At 33.2% G+C, this 15961-nt stretch overlaps 1 protein-coding gene and 1 long non-coding RNA gene across 2 annotated transcripts; one reads left to right on the plus strand and one right to left on the minus strand.

Annotated features, from left to right (window-relative positions):
• Positions 1 to 246: 246 nt before the first annotated feature.
• LOC107030583 (probable WRKY transcription factor 48) lies at positions 247 to 2083 on the minus strand. Its single transcript, XM_015231851.2, has 3 exons — positions 1504 to 2083; positions 1173 to 1316; positions 247 to 964 (listed from the first exon to the last, which is right to left on the minus strand). The coding sequence occupies exons 1-3, from the start codon at positions 1893 to 1895 to the stop codon at positions 523 to 525; spliced, it is 978 nt and encodes a 325-aa protein (XP_015087337.1). The 5' UTR covers positions 1896 to 2083; the 3' UTR covers positions 247 to 522.
• Positions 2084 to 9980: 7897 nt separating this feature from the next.
• LOC114078333 lies at positions 9981 to 14314 on the plus strand. The gene is made up of 4 exons (XR_003579950.1): positions 9981 to 10107; positions 11243 to 11303; positions 12474 to 12927; positions 13771 to 14314. It is a non-coding gene; the product is annotated as an uncharacterized LOC114078333 (long non-coding RNA).
• Positions 14315 to 15961: the final 1647 nt, after the last annotated feature.

Raw genomic sequence — 15961 nt, forward strand, 5'->3', positions numbered from 1 at the left:
GGTTATGGCTTCCCTTACCCTGCATTTATCTACATTTTGATCGAATTAATTAACAAGGATGAAGGAGAAAACCCTAAACGCCTGAATACATATTCCGCTGATTTCAATAACAAAATGCACATGCATGCAGTTTCAGTACAGAAATTATATCCCATCACTAAAAAAAAAAAGAAACGAAATAAGTGAATATACAAATTAAAGATGAAGAACAAAGCAGAATCTTCAAAACTACGAAATATAAGTAATTAACAAGTACTGAAAGCATCCTGCTATTATATATTATACATGCAAAAGCTAGTTAGGTAGCTAATTACCCCATTAAACCAAAATTGAAGTTAATAGTTATGGTTGATTGACAAGCTAATTATAGTCATTGTACAACATTAACTAATTAGGGGAAATTAAAAGTTTGTAATACTTAATTAATTGTTTGTGCAGGATTCTATTGTTATCTAAATTAAGATTCATTATCAGTTAAATAAACTAAACATACCAATTGATAATGATCTCATGCATTCTGTCCTACTGATTTTGTTTTGGCATCATTTGGGATATCACCATATCCTGCAGAAGTCCATCATCTGTACCAAAAGACGATGAAGTTGATGGCAATAACATTCCTCCTTGGGCTGAATTAGTAGTAAAACTGTTTATAGGTGGTAATGCTGGACGTGCCTGAAAGTAGGTCGATGGTTGTTGTTGTTGAGCTTGATAATTGAATTCTGGTAAAAACAAAGACGAACTACTAGCAACACCACCAAGACCAAGACCAACCCCACCAATGGAGCCACCACCACAATAGTCAATGGTGTCTCGATAAAAGCCAATGCTGCTACGTGGCGTAATGGGGCATGGATGTGTGTGAACACCTTCATAAGTTGTAATAACAGTTGATGGATCTGCAGAAGACCTCTCCACTCTCTTCTTCACACCACACGTTGCAATAGTGCAACGAAAGTAACTCCTTCATTATTCAACAACAAAACCAAATTGTTTGACTAGTATTATAAAAATATAAAATTAAAAAGTTATAAAAATAAATAAAAAACATTCCGTTATAATATAAAAAAAGCGGTGGATGAGAATAAATTAGTAATAAAGATTAATAGTAGGTAGATAATTAAAATTAAGAAAGAATTTGCGTGTTTGTGTGAATATACATTCATTCATACCTGGGAAATGGACTGTTTTTCACAGCTTTTTGTCCATATTTTCTCCATCTAAAACCATCATCCAAATGATCAATTTCAGTTTTAGTCATGAAAGCAAATCTGGGAGCTCTTTCCTTTCTTGCCTTCTTCTTTTTCGGAATTAACCTAATTAATTGAACAGTATATATCCTTGTTAATTTTATTTGCAAAATTAAACCATAACCAAAAATCATCCTGGATTTTGATACATAAGAAGAAAAAAAAAACTTTTATTTTAAAAAATATATATATATAAAGAAAAAAAAACTGTCTTTTTCTGTAAAGACGGTGCAAAATTAATTAAAACGCTCACTGTATGTTATCCTCGATCTTGTCCTCATCATTCTCAAGTTGTTCCTCTACCATTTCAATCATCTGTAGAAAATCATCATTAGCTGCAACATCAGTTGACGATGAAGATAATTCAGAGGAATTAGCAGAAGTATTAGCAATCGGAGAAGGATTCAACAAAGGTACATCGGCTGGTGGTGGTGGTGGTGGTGGTGGTGGAGGTGGAGGAGGTGGAGGAGGAAATGGTGGAGGCTGAAGCAAATCGAATAGAGAAGAAGAATCAGTAATTGGATCATCATGAGAAGTAAACATAGATTCAATCAACCTCATTGGAGAAGAAGAAACATTTTCGGTTTCATATAAAGGAAAATCAAAGAAAAAACTACTGCTCTCATCAGGAAAAAAAGCACTCATCGTTGTTTCTATTGATTTAAGCTTCTTCTTTTCGTTAGGCGACTAACAAAAGGACTCGATCAGAAGAAGAGATTCTTCTTCATTTTTGCACAAAACTGGAGCTACTTGTGTTGTTACAGTAGAACAAAAGGTAGTGAGAGAAAGTTTATAGACTTTTTTGTATAGGCTTTTGTGCTTTGGGTTTCAAGTGTGAAGACACCTATTTTGTTTTTTTATTTATTTTGGGAGGAAATTTTTGGTCCCATATATGGGGGTGGAATTGGGATTTTACTATATTTTACACCTAGGATAGGAGATCGAGGCTGACCGGTTAGTGCCGGTGGAGTGTGACCATTGTTCAAATGGAAAATAATTGCTCACTTTGACCATACTAAGTCTAACTTTATTTAATACTAATATATTATTATTTGCCATTTTAAAATATGTATAAATATTGCATTTAAGCATTTTACCCTCTTTATTTTTGGGGTAGGATAATTTCTTTGTTAGTTTACCCTTTTTAAACTATGGTCATTCTATCGGTTTAACAATAATTATTTATTATTGACTTGATTCGCTCATTTAGAAAAAATAAATAATGAGGTAATAGGGTTGGATTAAGATTTTTAGAGCCATTTAAGAAAAGAGCTTTTTAGCCCGGCCTGAATAAGCCTGTTGATTTGATGGACTTGAGAAATATAGGTAGGGCCGGCCAGTGGGCAATAATAATTAATTAAAAAATATAATATAATATTAAAATTTAAAATTAAAGGGAGTCCAAATTCAAAATAATTAGGTTAATATTTTTATTTATATATATATACTTTTACTTGAAAAAAAAACTTAATAAATAGAGATAATTTCAGAGACCTCCCTCCAGGCTTCGCTCTATAACACTCACCTTCCCTGTGGATTACGATATTACGTTTACCTCCCTTATTATCATTTTCTTGTAGCCATTCTTTAAACCTATTTAAATAAATATAAATTAATTTAGATTTGACAAATTTACCATTATATATGAATGTTTAGATCTAATTTTCAATGATTTATCTTTATTCGTTGGATCATGTTTCTTCTTCGCTTGTGTAAATGTTTAACTAGAACAAAATCTTATCGTTCTTAACGAATTTCTTTCTTGGGAAGTTCAATTTTGTCTTCTATTTGAAGAAATTGTTGCCGAAAAATGATGGGTTATGGTGGGGGGAAAATTTACGTGAACTGGTAAAGGTGAAATAGAGATAAAGAGTTAATATGTGGTGAAAATGTGGGTTAACTTAGTTGAAGACTTTGATCTTTGTTGGATTAAAAAAACAAGTCTTTGTGTTAAATTATTTTTAAAGTATTTGTTAAATGAGTTATTTTTTATATAATGTTTATTAATAAGAAGAAATTTATATAAAAAATAGTAAAATTGTCAAATCTATATTAATTTATATTTATTTTAAATAGATTTAAAGAATGGTTACAAGTAAATAAAATAAGGGAGGTAGACGTAATATCGTAAACCAAAGGGAAGGTGAGCGTTATAGAGCGAAACATGGAGGTCTCTGAAATTATCCCTAATAAATATTATAAAAATAATTTTATTTTGATTTGATTAACAAGTACTAACATTAACATCGTGTAATGTTGTTTTGTCGATATTTATGATAATATTTTAAATTATAATTTAAAATTTAATTTAATAATTATAAAAATATATAATTTTTTTAAAAAAGTGGGCTGGCGCCAAAAATGGGCTAGCCCGGCCTGACCCGTAAAATGTCAAAGCCTGTATGGGTTAGCCCGGATGGGGTGGGCTAGCCCATATTGACAGCTCTATCTGTCCCTATTTACGTGTCCATATTTCCTCGTTTATTTGTCCCTATTTACATGTCCATTTTGATAAATCAAAAAAGGACAATTTTTCTTTTCCTATTATACCCTCATTTAAACTTCTTGAAAATCTTCAAGTTTTAATTCATCATTTTTTAAACAATAATTAATAAGGGTAAAATTATAATTTCATTGTGTTAATTATTGTTATATTTATATGTGTGTCATTTCTAAAGTGGACAACTAAATAGGGACAGATGGATTACTAATTAATTATTATTTTCCATTACAAAATATGTATAAATATTGCATTTAAGCATTTCACCCTCTTTATTTCTAGGGTAGGATGTTTTACCCTTTCTCAGATTTAACATTATGAAATTATATTATATAATTGTTGTTATTACTCCATCCGTTTAATAACAGTTTTCAATTATTGATTTGACATGCCATTTAAGAAATAATAAATAATAGGGTAATAATACTTTATTTTCTTTTGTCTTTATTAAATTTAATTAAAAAATGTGTTAGATGATAAACAATATTTAAAAGTAAGAGTAAAATAGACACAAAGGTAAATTATCTCGAGATTTTCTAGGCGGAATGACCCGAGAGACCCTTGTACTTGGCTCCATTGGTAAGTTGGACCCTTGTACTTGTGACTTTGTCAACTGAACCCTTAAATTCATTCAAATACTATATATTTTGAAACTCTTTTCTCATCCCGTGTGTAGTACACACGCTTTACACATAAATTTCACGTCATTTTTAATGCACATCAGAAATTAAATATTTAAAAATAAATAATTATAAAAAAAAGTGCAAATTTCTCTTATTATACTTATTTTTCATATTCCCGCTCCATCTTCTTCGTCCCCACCCTCTATCCTTCACCCAAAAATAAAATAATCACCATTTTCACCTTCTTCACCTTCTTCACACTAAAAAAATTTCTCAACAACAAAATGTGATGAATTATAATTAGCTCTTCCACATGCTTTTCGATTTCTATTGATTTAGATTTGGTAAAAAGATGTATCAAGAAAACTTCAAATTGATATTTATAATATGTTTATAAGTAAATTCAAGTAATAGATCTTGAAAAATTAAGTTTTAAAAAAGGTGAATGATATTTTTTAACAAAAGTTCTTTAATTTTTTTTTTTTTTTGTATATGATTATGATAATCCGGTGTATGTCAGAATAAGAAGAAAAGAAAAGGGGTAGGCAGGGGTGGTTTGGGCGTCTGGGGCTGAAAAGAAGAGTGAAAAGGTGGGGTTGGGGGTTGGGCTGAAGAAAAAGAAGCTGGAAGGGGTGAGGATGGTGATGGGGTTGGGTGGGCTGAAGAAGAAGAGCTTTTGATATATTTTTTTTAATTTATTATCATTATTTTCTCTTATAATTTTGAGATTTTAAAAAATATATAAAAGTGTATTCACTTGCTTCTAAATGTGTGTGATGACACGTTTGTTCGACTCAACCATTTTAATATCACATAAGTTTGGTCAATGATCAGAAGGGTTTTATAAATAGAGTTTCAATATGTTTAAGAGTTCAGTTGGCAAAGTTGCAAGTATAAGGGCCCAACTTATAAATGGAGCCAAGTTTAGGTCATTCCGCCATTTTCTAAATTGAACCACTACTGTTGTACGGATGGAGTATTTGTTTGGATTGCATTAACTATCGTACTCCCTCCGTCCATTTTTATTTGTCATGTCATGCTTTTCAAAAGTCAATTTTACTAATTTTCAAAATTAAATTAGATTGCATTAATTCGATATTTTAAACAAAAAAAATTACATATTTAAAAACTATACAAGAAGTATTATAAATTATAATTTTTTGCATATGAATATGATGAAAGAATATATTGTAAAATGTTATTCAAATTTTTATAGTTTCACTCTAAAAATGGAAACTATGACATTTAAAAGTGGAATGAGGCAGTAGTTTGTTAGTCCGGAAATAGAACCTGCTTACGTTTTTTGCTATACTTTAGGTAAAAGGGTATGATGGACCCCTATACTTGTACGCATTTGTATTATAAACTTTTGTAGTTAACTTTTTATCATCTGGACACTTAATAAAATGCAATATAGTACGTCTCTATGTCCATTGATCATGCTTATGTGTCATTTGATGACTGAGTTGGCTACTAAGTGTGAGTACACGCGTATTAAGGCAAGTGAACTTCATATTTAAAATTAAAAAAATATTAGAATTATAAAAGAATAAAAATAATAATTAAAAAACCCTTCTTCTTCACCCCATCCACCTACTTTTTCAGCTATCCCCCCTTGCTAAACCTTTTTTTTCTTTCATTTTCTTTAGACGGTCTGATACACGGAGGCGGTAAGGAGTCTCCTGCCATGCTAGTTCAACGGAGGCGGAGAGGAGTCTTCTGTTGATTCGGCGGAGTTGGCAAGGAAAGGCGGTCCGTAGTGTTTTGCAGGGGATAACTAGTGGTGTAGGTAAAGGACGACAATGCAGGGGAGAATGAGGCAGGTGAGGGGCGAGGAGATGGTCATGACTTGTGAAGAGGTTTGGCCGTTGAAGTTGTGGTGTGATGGCTTAGGGTTTTTGAAGTTGTGGATATTGGAGAAGAAGGAAAGGAAAATGGTGAGGGTGATCGACGGAGATGGAGACGTGCGAGGGAGAAAGTATTTGTGGTCTCATCGGCAAGAGAAGTGGTGGCAGTGACAACTTTCTCTGGGCGGATTTTGGCCATTTCACGATGGGATCGAATAGAAGATGAGCGGAGACACAAAATTTACTTTAAAGAATAAATTAATAATTTTAAAAATAGTTAATAAAGATAGTTATGACGTGGTATTAAATTATGTGACATGGATTTGACATGTCATCTAATCAAGGGAGAATGAGCCATACACATGGTAGAAGGGGGTTAAAGTTATTTTTTGATTGAGTTTAGGGATTCAATTGGTAAAAGATTAAATAAAAGAATGCACAATACACACACGTATAAGTACAAGGGTCCACCAGACATTTTTGCCTATTCTTTTATGATGATTTGATTCCTCTTGAACACATAATAATTTTTATTTAGAAAAAAATAACTGAAATTTTTGGGTACTCGATATACAATACCTTATTAAAAATTTAAAATTGTCAATGCCAATATATATTAAAACATTTCAAGGGATGATTTGTTAGGTGTGTTTAGAAGATAACTACAGAATTAAGCTTGCTAGAAAAATTTCTACATGTTCAGAAAGGATGATTTCTTAGGTGTGCTTAATATTCCTTATAATTGACTTACTTACCATTTTACTAAATCACATTTTATTATGTTTTTTTAATCGCTAGCTTGATCATCCTATGATGTCTATTGAGTACTCATTTTCTTGTTTCTCATACTACACTTCATCTCTTTAACCTGATGCAGATCTGTGTTCTAGTCGATCACGTTGATCCTTGTGCAATGCAATTAATTATCGGAGACTGAAGGTGAGCTCACTAGAATTCGAAGTTCAATCCTCTCTTTCTATGTATTTCGACTAGTCTTTTATATTCTAAGATAACCTAATTATTTTTATGTGTCTAGTTCTGTACTTGGTCTTCTATAGTAGTTTTGTATTGATGCTTACTAGGTTTGAGATGAATCTTTATAGATTTTTTTCATCGTTTATTGTATGATTTTTTTAATTTCTTTGAGAAAGGTGTTTTTCATATAAAATTTCTTCCTAATATACATTTAGATACTTTACATTTTTGCATAGTTGTTGAAAAAATTAGGTCACAACAAACTAACACTTTTGTTGGAAGAGGCATCCTCGTGGCAAAGCTGATAAAAATGTGTATTGATCACCCCATCTTAAAAGAAGTTCAATTAATATTGGATAAGGGCCTAGATTCACACCAACATAAAAAATTACAAAGATATAATGAGGTTTTTGAGATTTTGGTATTTGCATATGCATGTAAAGGAAAAAATATTCATTAAGTCGCTGTTTGAGGAAATAAATATTCATGTAAAAGTGGAGAGTCTATCTAATGTCATCCTCTCATATTATTAGTTTTTTTACTATTCGCGATGGGATATTGAATCGAATAACTATGTTTGCACGTACTGTGATTGCTAGCTTTTCAATATGAGAATACCTAAGGAGAGTAGGAAAGAAATATAATTATGAATAAAATTATTATTTTCCCTATTTGCATGAATAAGAGGAGTTTTATTTGCTTGAAAACATGTTATATCAGTATCCGTTGGCCAAGTGACCTCGATAGTTGATATTGCTAGTTTGTTATTGAGTTTATTTACAAAACAATTAAGGTGTTGTTTGTCGTTTTATTCTTTAGGTATCTATCTACAAATGTTTTGTTATTTTTTTTTCTTAAATAACAAGCATATATTATGGTGGTTTCATTGTGTATTTAATTAAAAACTTACTATCTTGCTTTTATTTTTTGCTTCATTACAATCAAACACGTTAGATTTTATAATACTCAAGATATGATATTACATTATAACACTAAACTAAATGAACATAAACGTACATATTAATTGCAAATTGAATCACATTGCATAGTGTTAGGTCATTCATCAGATATCTCATCCTTCTACTTTTAAATGTTTTTTGCTAAAATGATTTCACTTTTAGAAGTCGTCAGTTTACGATTTTGTAACGATCCGATCGGTTGTTACTAAAGGAAACCTCGTACAGCCCAAAAGTATGCTAGGTAGTGCAAGAATTTATAAAATTTGAGCACACAGTAATTTTTTGGATTGGGCTGACGTCAGCCCACCATTAGGGAAGCCTTCTCACTATGGTGGGGCCTCTATAGAGGTCCGAGTCTCTATAGAGGGACGTCAAATTTCATCAACATAACTATTGTGTCATCTTTTATTTTCCTTCAACATTTGAAAGGAGAAAATAGACAAGAGCTTTTCCGGAAACCCTCCAAAACAACCCAGGGAAAGGGAGCAATGGAGAAGGGAGAATTACCACGCAAGGGAGGTGAATGTATATGGAATTCCAATACTCATTCACCAAAGGTTGCTTTTGTGGAGTCAAATTCATGAACAAGGTTAATGTGTTGTTTTTTTTACCACAAGTAGGGTAGGCTTCTTTTAATTGAGTAGTTAGACCTACTTTTATTGCATAATATCTTGTAGAACTTGGAGATGACATGTATAGGTTTGCGGAAAAAGATTTTGGAGGGTTACATATTATTGCTATGTGTTGTTAGGGCGGAGATAAGGTAATGAATAAGGGCGGTTCTATAGTTCTTGAGTTCCTTTTAGGTGATGTTTCTACGTTTTCGAATTAAGTATGCAGTCATGCCTACTGCTTTGTAATATCTTTTGTGCAATGCATGATAGGGAGACACATGGTATGACATCATCTAGGTAATCTCATGCAATGGGCTTATTATTGTGACTTGTGATTTTCAAGTGGTCTTGTTCATTGTAATATGTGATTGTTTGTGGTTGTTGCCTGGATCAAGTACCACATTGGTAACACTAAAAATCCGGTTTAGGTTCCGTGAGAGAACCAAGTATGTGTTATGCCTCCATGAGTGAACCTTATTTATTATTACATGAAGTAATTGTTGTATGTTAGATTCCTACGTAGTTCGAGTTCTTTGAAAAGTGAGTTGATCTTAGGTCGAGCTTGAATGTGTAATTCCTCGAATATTGAAAAGTCAAGTTGAAAAAAAAGTGTAGAAAATTACACTGAAGAGGGTTCTACGAGTACTACACAGGTCGTACATAGGAAGTCGTAGACTTAGAGTTGGGGTTTGGAATTTCAAATTTTTAAAAATTACCCACGACTTTACAAGACAAATCATATGAACTTGGACGAGTCATAAAAGACTTTGGTAAAAGGATTCAGAGATTTGATCTAAGACCTCAAACCTACGGAAGGATTTAATGAGTCGCAGTAACTTCTACATGTCATAGAAGGGGTCTCGTAGAAGAGATCCAGACTTAGTAAAATTTCAGTCCTGAACTTAGGTTCTCGAAAGGGGTATTTTAGTCATGAACTTAGGTTCTCAAAAGGGGTCTGTGGATCGTAGACGGATGGAAATTTGTAAAATTGGTTTCGTGGGAATTAAATAATTTTTTTTATTCCTCAAGCTGGTTCCACGGTTGACCAGTACGGGCCATAGAAACCCGAACTGTAGGTTTTTCTGACAGATATTTTTTAAGGGTATTTAAGTCTTTGTACTATGCATTTAATACCTATACTATGATGTTTTGACTCCAATTATAAGTCATATGACTAACTTTATATTCCCAAATCTATCCAAACCCTCTCATTCTCATAAATTTGAAATCTCATCCAAGTTCATCCTATCCAATTCCCTCTCAAGTTGAAGGAAGAAATCTAGGATTGAAGCTTCAAGTCTCTTTGTTTCCTTATTGCTTGTGGGATTTGATCATCAAGGTATATGGGATTTACCAATCATTTTTCATCTACTGGGTCCCAAAATATCTCCATTTTCAATTCAATTTCATCAAAATTGATTAGGGTTTCATCAAATTCTCTGAGTCATATTTGTTATGATCCAATTGATTGATCTTAATCTTATGATGAATGATTTGATTCAGTTACATATTTTCCAATTGATTTCATATGCAGACATGCATTATTCATGATTTTGAATATGAATTTATGATAGATATACATTTATGGAAAAACTATGAACTTATGAATGATGGTTTATCAAAGCCATATATGATTTATGAAAAGAATGTTTTATAAAATACAGTTGATTTTGAGATAAACATAAATGAATATTGTGAAAAGTTTTCTCGCATATTAAGAAATAGTGATTGGTGAAAGGTTGTCTCACATATTAAGAAATCATGATTAGCGAAAGGTTTTGTCACTTATATATGAATCATGATATAAGGAGCTACTTTATGATGATTAAAGCTTATATTAGTGAATTAATTTTATTTTTCCATGCATGATGATATGTTTATGAATATGACTATTTTGTCTGGATTTTTACTTAGCACCTAAAGGACATCGAGATGTAGGCTCTTTATTTGTAGAGGTCGGTTCTCTAGGAGAAATTTCCTTGCCTCTAATTACATGCTTCTATAGGATTGTGTTAGAAAGACATAGCTAATGGATCCACCTAAGCTAGAAGTCCATGATCTTTACCTTGGCAAGTAAGACATCTTTTTTTTTTATGTGAGAGCAAGACGCATGATTCCATGTTATAAATCACATGGTCTATGTTGGTTAACAATAAATATACTACAAAATAAATTAAGTTATTTTCAAAGGTTTTATGAAGCTTTCATTATGATTTTAAGATGTATTTACCATGTTCATGATCTATGATATTAGCTTATCAAGATTTAATATTATTTTAGCATTATGCTTCCCCACGCCTATTTCTTCCCCCGGCCCTGTAGTGGAGCTTGCCCCCCGCCCTAGGCCTATTGAGATATCATGTTTTCCTTTATGTCTCCTTATTATCACGTTCCATATTTTTATGCATATCCCTATTACATGGTACATTTCACGTACTAATACATACTTATGCCTACATTGTCTCATAATGTAGGGTTCGACGCTTCTTCTCCTCTCATTCATGACTAGTTGATTGGTCGATCACTGCAGACTTGGTGAGTCCTCATGTTGCGAGGACTGTGTCACTTTTACTATGTTCTTTTTATGTCTTCATTTTTAAGATTTTGAATGTGGTGTACGGATTATTTCTCAACTATTCTTTTGATGTGTCAGATTGTCATGTGAAAACTATGATTAGGCTTCTTCTTTTACGTCAAACTCTTTTATGATATGAGACCTAATGCCTAATTTTTGGTAATTGCTTTTATATTTTGTCGTATATATGTCAAGTGGCTTATATAGGATCTTTCGAGGTCTAGTATACCATTGGGATTGGGACAAACTTGGCCTTTAGAACACAAGGTTTTAGAAAAGGTCCTAGAATATTTGACAAGTTGTGTTGGGTAGAGTCTTCTTCATGAGTGCGAAGTGCGCTACATTTATGAATATGTGGCTACAAAGTGTTTAGGAAACTTCACTTCTTTAATTACTATAAAGTCGTGTCAGAGAGTCTATATCTTTTAAGACCCTTTTCCTAAATTATGTTCGATGCTTTCAAGATATGACCAATTGAAGAGATTATGTGAGAAAGAATGTGGGTGATAACATGGAGCCCAAGGTTCCTCAAGTTGTTATTGACCCTTTGGCCGAGCAAGTAACTCGTGCAAAATTATGAGCAACTTTCTAAGTGTAGGTTCAAGATATGAAGGCCCAAGATAATAGAGAATTCTTCCCTCCCTTGAATCCAAATGTGGGTACAAAGAAGACAACGATAAGATACTGTACTACGATGAATCCTCTAGAGTTTCATAAATTGAAAAGGAATGAAGATCCTAAAAAATGAGATGTATAAGCTAGCGGGAATTATGGGATCATATATGATGGAGAAGGTGTAATTGGATGCTTATAGGCTCGAGAGTGTTTCTTATGTTTTGTTGCACAAAAGAAAGGTGAGAGGATTGTTGATGCGGGTCGTCCTGATTAGGAGAAATTGAATGGGCCATTTCTTCATAGTTTTTTCACCTTTGATATGAGAGAATCAAAGATGCTTGAATTCATTTTTTTGTCAAGGAAATATGAGTATGGAAGAGGATGCTTGAGGTTCAATTAATTGACTGAGTATGCGCTTACTATGGTTGCCGACTCTAGAGAAAGAATGAGTAAGTTTGTGACTAATTTTTCTTATTTGGTTTCTAAAGAATATTGTATTACCTTCTTGATTATAGATATGGGTATATCCTATTTTATGATACATTCTCAACGAATTGAAGAGGAAAAGCTAAAAAAGGCAATAGATTCCAAGAAGCCAAGGACATGTGATGGTGATTTTTCTCATTCTAGGTCTGATGGACAAGTTCGTTTTAATTATATGCATCCTAAGTTCAACTCAGATAGAGTGTCTAACTCTAAACCTGAATGAGAAAATAGTGGTTGATCGTCTATGCCTACTAGTACAAGGTATGGCAAGAAACATGATGGCATGTTTGGTCGGTATGGATGATTGCTTTAATTGTAGAAAGAGTGGTCACAAGATGAGAGACTGTCTGCTGCTTGCTACTTAGAAAGGAGATGGTAGGCAAGCTCAGCCTAGTGGTTTTGGTTCAGATTCTTCGAAGCAAAATAAATTATATGCTCTTCATACTCGACAGAATCACGAGGGTTTTCCGAATGTGGCGACCGGTATGTTGAAAGTTTTTCACCTTATTGTTTATGTTTTACTTGATTTGGATGCTATGTTATCATATATTACTTCTTATGTGGTCTTGTGGTTTGATGTTGGTCTCGAAATCCTTCTAATCCCTTTCATATCTCTACTCTTGTTGGTGTTCTATTATGGCTAAAAGAGTTTATAGAAATTGTTTTGTTTCCATTTCTCATAGCGTCACTCATGTTAATCTTATAAAGCTCAATATTTTAGATTCGATATTATTATTGGGATGAATTGGCTTCATTCATATTATGATTCCATAGATTGTAGGAACCAATTGATAATATTCGGGGTTCAAAATGAACCTATCATGTCATCAGAAGGGGGAAATTATGTTCTTATGGGTCAATTCATAAAAAAACTAGGAGGATAATTTCTAAAGGTTGCATTTATCATCTAATTCGGGTTAGGAATACATATTCTGAAACCCTACTATTGTGTTAGTTATGATTGCTAATGAGTTTCTGTAAGTATGTCCCGATGATCTTTTCGATATTCCTTCCAAAAAGAAAATAGACATCGATTGACCTTCTCCCATATATGCTGCTTATTCATATTTCTCCTCACTGTATTTCCCCATCATAAGAATTTAAAGGGTTAATTGAAGGATTTGTTAGATAAAAGTTTTATTACGTTGAGTATCTCTCTCTGGGTGTTCTAGTGTTGTTTGTTCAAAAGAAGGATGGTTCCCTCCAAATGTGTTTGACTATGGGAAATTGATGAGTCCACGATTTGGACGAGCTTTATTTTAATAGATTTACTATCTTCAAATACATATTTTGTTTCAATAACTGATGTAAATCCTTGATTATTAGGTATTTGGATTGAGGATTAATCATGGACACTAACTGAAAGAACAAACAAAAGAAGGTCTGATGATCGTCTAACCCATTGGGCGAGTCACCGAATGGACAAGATCTCGCCTAAAGTTCTAGTGTGCGAAGCCATGACGGAGAAAATCAAGTATAGGAGAAGTCGACAACTCTCCAAACGATTCCGCGATGCATTACAAGATTGCGCAAAGATACAAAACTTGAAGATGATGCAAGCCAAAGAAAAAAGGCGATGAAATTGAACAAAGGGCGGATCGTTGAGTGGATCAACGATCCCAACTTATTGTGCTGAATGGTCTTTTGCTACACATTTTTTGGCGACTATAAATACATGTTTAAATTCTTAGGTTAGTATCTATTTTTCATTGTATAAGCAGAATTATCAGTTTTGAAATTAGAACTCTGAGTATTTAGACTAATTTTTCCTTAGTGTTGAAGATTTCAAACTTCCCATTTTGGATAAATTGAAAGTGGGTATTGAAGATTCTTCAATTTGGACCTTTGTAAAGAGAAAGTTAATCTTACCCAATTGATGAAACACAATTCGGTAACGATTCCATATTTTATAATATTTAGCTAAAGCCCCATATCTTGGCGTATGATTATATGATTATGGGTTGATTTACCTGTTAGGTATTGCTAATTGATAGTGTAAATGTCATTTAAAAGTGATTTTAATCAGTAATTGTGGTTTAATTTAAAGGGTTGTAGTTGCAAATTCAATTCTACCTTTGTGTTTTTGGCTAGCACGAGAGAGAGAGAGATTTTAAATCAAGATTATTGATTCGATTGTCTATGGGTATTGAGTTGTCATGGGTTCAACTCAACAGAGTGAATCCTAAATCCTTTTCTACACATTCAGCTCGAGAGAGTGAAAGGATTAAAGTGTAGGTTGTTCTTAATTGCTATTTGTTGGTGTTAGAGAGAGACCAACTTGATTCGGGGTAAATTGTTCTAGAGAAAGTTTATCCCCACTAATGTCTAGCTTAATCACTGATTTAGAGCTATTAACTATCAGTTATGATTACCTATTTGTCTATGATAGCCTATAATTAAATCACATCCCAAGAGCCCATCTCATTCTTGTTTGTTCATATTATTCCCATATTTGACACTTAAGTCACCCTTTAACTTAAATTATGTTTTTATTCATAAATATATATTCCTATGATTGACTTGAACATATTCAGACTTGACTATTGAATCTTAAACATGTACCACTCCCTATGGGATTCGGCCCCAACTCATTTAGTTGGATTATTATACTGACTAGTGATTGTTGACACTTAGAATTGATGAAGTGTCCTCGAGACGTTAATCAAAATAGCGCCGCTGCCGGGGAGTGGTGTTGTTTGAGAATCTTTAGTTAAGTTAAATGTTGTTCTTTTTAGTTATAGTTGAATTTACTTACTTTTAGTTTTGGTTTCCCTGTTGCTGGTTGAACCAGAGAATTGAGCATATCAGATCGCAACCGTGACCTAATGGACCACCCTTCTTTGAGGATGATGATACTTGGGGATAACATTCTAAGTTTCATAAAATTAGAGGGTGAATCAATTCATGAGTTGTGGCTGAAATTTAAGACCTTATTGCATTAGTGCCCAACTCACGGAATTCCAGATAAGATGCTTATGGAATGCTTCTACCAGTATCTTGGCCTCGAAAATAAAATAGTGGCTGACCAAATATCTCCAGAACTTATGCAAAAGCAACCTACCTCCTCAGTCTCATGGCCAAGACCAACACGGAGGAAGAAAAAGACCACGAATTGGCTATTGACTCAGCTCGATGTCTGGGCCAAGAAATTATGGAATTTGAGATATTGTCCAAAAAGAAGGACATGTATATTCCCCTCACAAACGTTGTAAGATGAAGAAGCAAGAGGGTGGGCGATTTGAAGAGGTTCTCTTACATATCCTACACAAAGTCGAAGAGCATGACAAAGTGTTGGAGGAGATAAGAGAGAATGTATTGATGTTAAATCAAATGGCCACCTCCCATTCCATGTTCATTCAACTAGTTGAGTCCCAAATGGACCAAGTATTGTCTTGTGTCTACCCAGAACCAGCATGGGGTTGCTTATGGATGTAAAGAAAATCTCACAAATGGTAAGTGGGGTCTTGCTTCGTGCCACGATGTTAACTAAGGTTCTTCTTGAGAGGCAACCCAAGGT

Source organism: Solanum pennellii, chromosome 1 (assembly GCF_001406875.1).
Source record: "Solanum pennellii chromosome 1, SPENNV200".
Lineage (NCBI taxonomy): Eukaryota > Viridiplantae > Streptophyta > Magnoliopsida > Solanales > Solanaceae > Solanum > Solanum pennellii.

Bases quoted from the DNA above. Each gene is read 5' to 3' on its own strand.
- LOC107030583 (XM_015231851.2), bottom strand. From the start codon at position 1,895: ATGAGTGCTTTTTTTCCTGATGAGAGCAGTAGTTTTTTCTTTGATTTT. The intron at 1,317-1,503 runs GTGAGCGTTTTA...TCAATTAATTAG, and splicing joins AAGATCGAGGATAACATACA to GTTAATTCCGAAAAAGAAGA. The intron at 965-1,172 runs GTATGAATGAAT...TGAATAATGAAG, and splicing joins AAAAACAGTCCATTTCCCAG to GAGTTACTTTCGTTGCACTA.